General features: G+C 44.3%; 1 protein-coding gene across 1 annotated transcript; it reads right to left on the minus strand.

The window, feature by feature from the left end:
- Nucleotides 1–476: 476 nt before the first annotated feature.
- LOC147021824 (zinc finger BED domain-containing protein 5-like) lies at nucleotides 477–1,699 on the minus strand. Its single transcript, XM_085890458.1, has 3 exons — nucleotides 1,680–1,699; nucleotides 1,348–1,594; nucleotides 477–1,130 (listed from the first exon to the last, which is right to left on the minus strand). The coding sequence occupies exons 1-3, from the start codon at nucleotides 1,697–1,699 to the stop codon at nucleotides 477–479; spliced, it is 921 nt and encodes a 306-aa protein (XP_085746584.1).

Genomic DNA, 1,699 nt, shown 5'->3' on the forward strand with positions numbered 1-1,699 from the left:
GCAGCACATCTCAGATCATGTTCTGGGCTCTTCAGCCTCGATCTGTGTTTCGTTTTGATGTCCAACAACAATGAAAATGTTGATTCACATAACCACGGAGTTGGAAATAACAGCAGCACTCAAAGAGGTTCCAAGACTCTTTTGTAGGACTTCAGCATGTAGAACCAAAAGTTACACAAAGTCTTCTCACAGTATGCCTTCAGTGTGGTTTCATTGTGTTGGAGGTTGATCAGGTCCTCCTGCATTCCATTTCCTGCTGGTAACTCTTTAGGCGAGGCCCCAAACAGATTGCGCAGGAAACGAAGGTCCTCCTCCTTGAGGTCCAGGAAGTATCCTTTTAATTCCACCTCCAGCTTGCCAAGATGCTTACATTCCAGAGCCCTGAGGTTGTCAGAGTATGTACTATCCAGCTCCAGAAACTCTGACACAGTTGTAAACATGACGAGCACGCCAGCCTGAATGTTCACTCTCCACAATCAAAATTTCACAAGAAATGCTCTGAGCTTTGACATAAATTCGCAAACCGTCGTGTCAATCCCTTGAAGACTCCATTTGAACCCGTTGAGGGCGTCGAAGATATCAAAAAGGTCAGCCCGATGGAGAATGAAGCAATGATCCTCCAGGGTGGTGACAAAATCTTTACACTTTCCACTATGAATGAAGAACTCCAATAACTCATCCCGTAGCTCGAAGATGCGTTTTGTGACTTTTCCGCGGGAGAGCCAGCACACTTCCATAAGGAAGAGGAGTATGCTGTGCTCAGCTCCGAAATCCTCACACAGCAATTTGAACAGCCGAGTACTGAGGCCGCTTGATTTCACGTTGTTTATCATTTTGACCACCAATGACAGCATGATTCCCAGTGCCGTCGGAAGAACCTTGCATGACAGAGCAAACCAACAAATTTTACAGTGCATGTATACAGCATGTGGAGCCATTCCCTTGATGCAAGATTGAAAATAGGATTTCTGTCCCAACATCGCTGGTGCACTGTCCATGGTACAGCCTTTCAAGTCAGTCCATTTCGAGCCATGCCTCTTGAAAAATGAATCCACAGCATGGAAGATATCATCAGCTTTGGTAGTGGTTTTCAACACAGCATTGAACAGGAATTCATCTTTCAAGCCCTCCTTTCAGACATACTGAACAAATACAAGAAGCTATGAACAATTTGCCACACATGTGGACTCAAGTTGGATGGTGAATCCAAATGGCGATTCATGTATCTCACTGACAACCTGCTCCAAAATATCCAAGGACATTTATTCAATTCGGCGCTGCACTGTGATGTTGGAGAGGGAAATTTGGTTGTTTCTTTGCAGCATCATTTCAAATGACAAAACGCACCATTTCTTTGGCCACCGGGAGGATGAGATCTTCTCCAATAGTGTGTGGTTTCTTCTGCTTGGCAATCATGAGCACAACCTCACATGAAGCCTTCACTGCTGTGTTAGATTGCTGGTGAAAGCTCCCACCTGAATCGAGTCGTCGTTTCTTGAGGCATGTCTCTTTCTGCTTGAAAAATTCAAGATCTCCGTTCTTATCATTAGGATGAGCTTTCTCCAGATGCCACGAGAGAAGGCTTGGCTTCTGTCTTCAGACAAAGCACACATTGTGGAACTTCAATGTCGTTGTTGAGAATTGAAGTGAAATCAAATTTCAAGTAATCATCTGAATACTTGTGTTTGGACTTGTTCAT

This window comes from Eptatretus burgeri, chromosome 8, assembly GCF_056783735.1.
Source record: "Eptatretus burgeri isolate ZD-2024b chromosome 8, Ebu_testis_v1, whole genome shotgun sequence".
In the NCBI taxonomy this organism is placed as follows: Eukaryota; Metazoa; Chordata; class Myxini; order Myxiniformes; family Myxinidae; genus Eptatretus; species Eptatretus burgeri.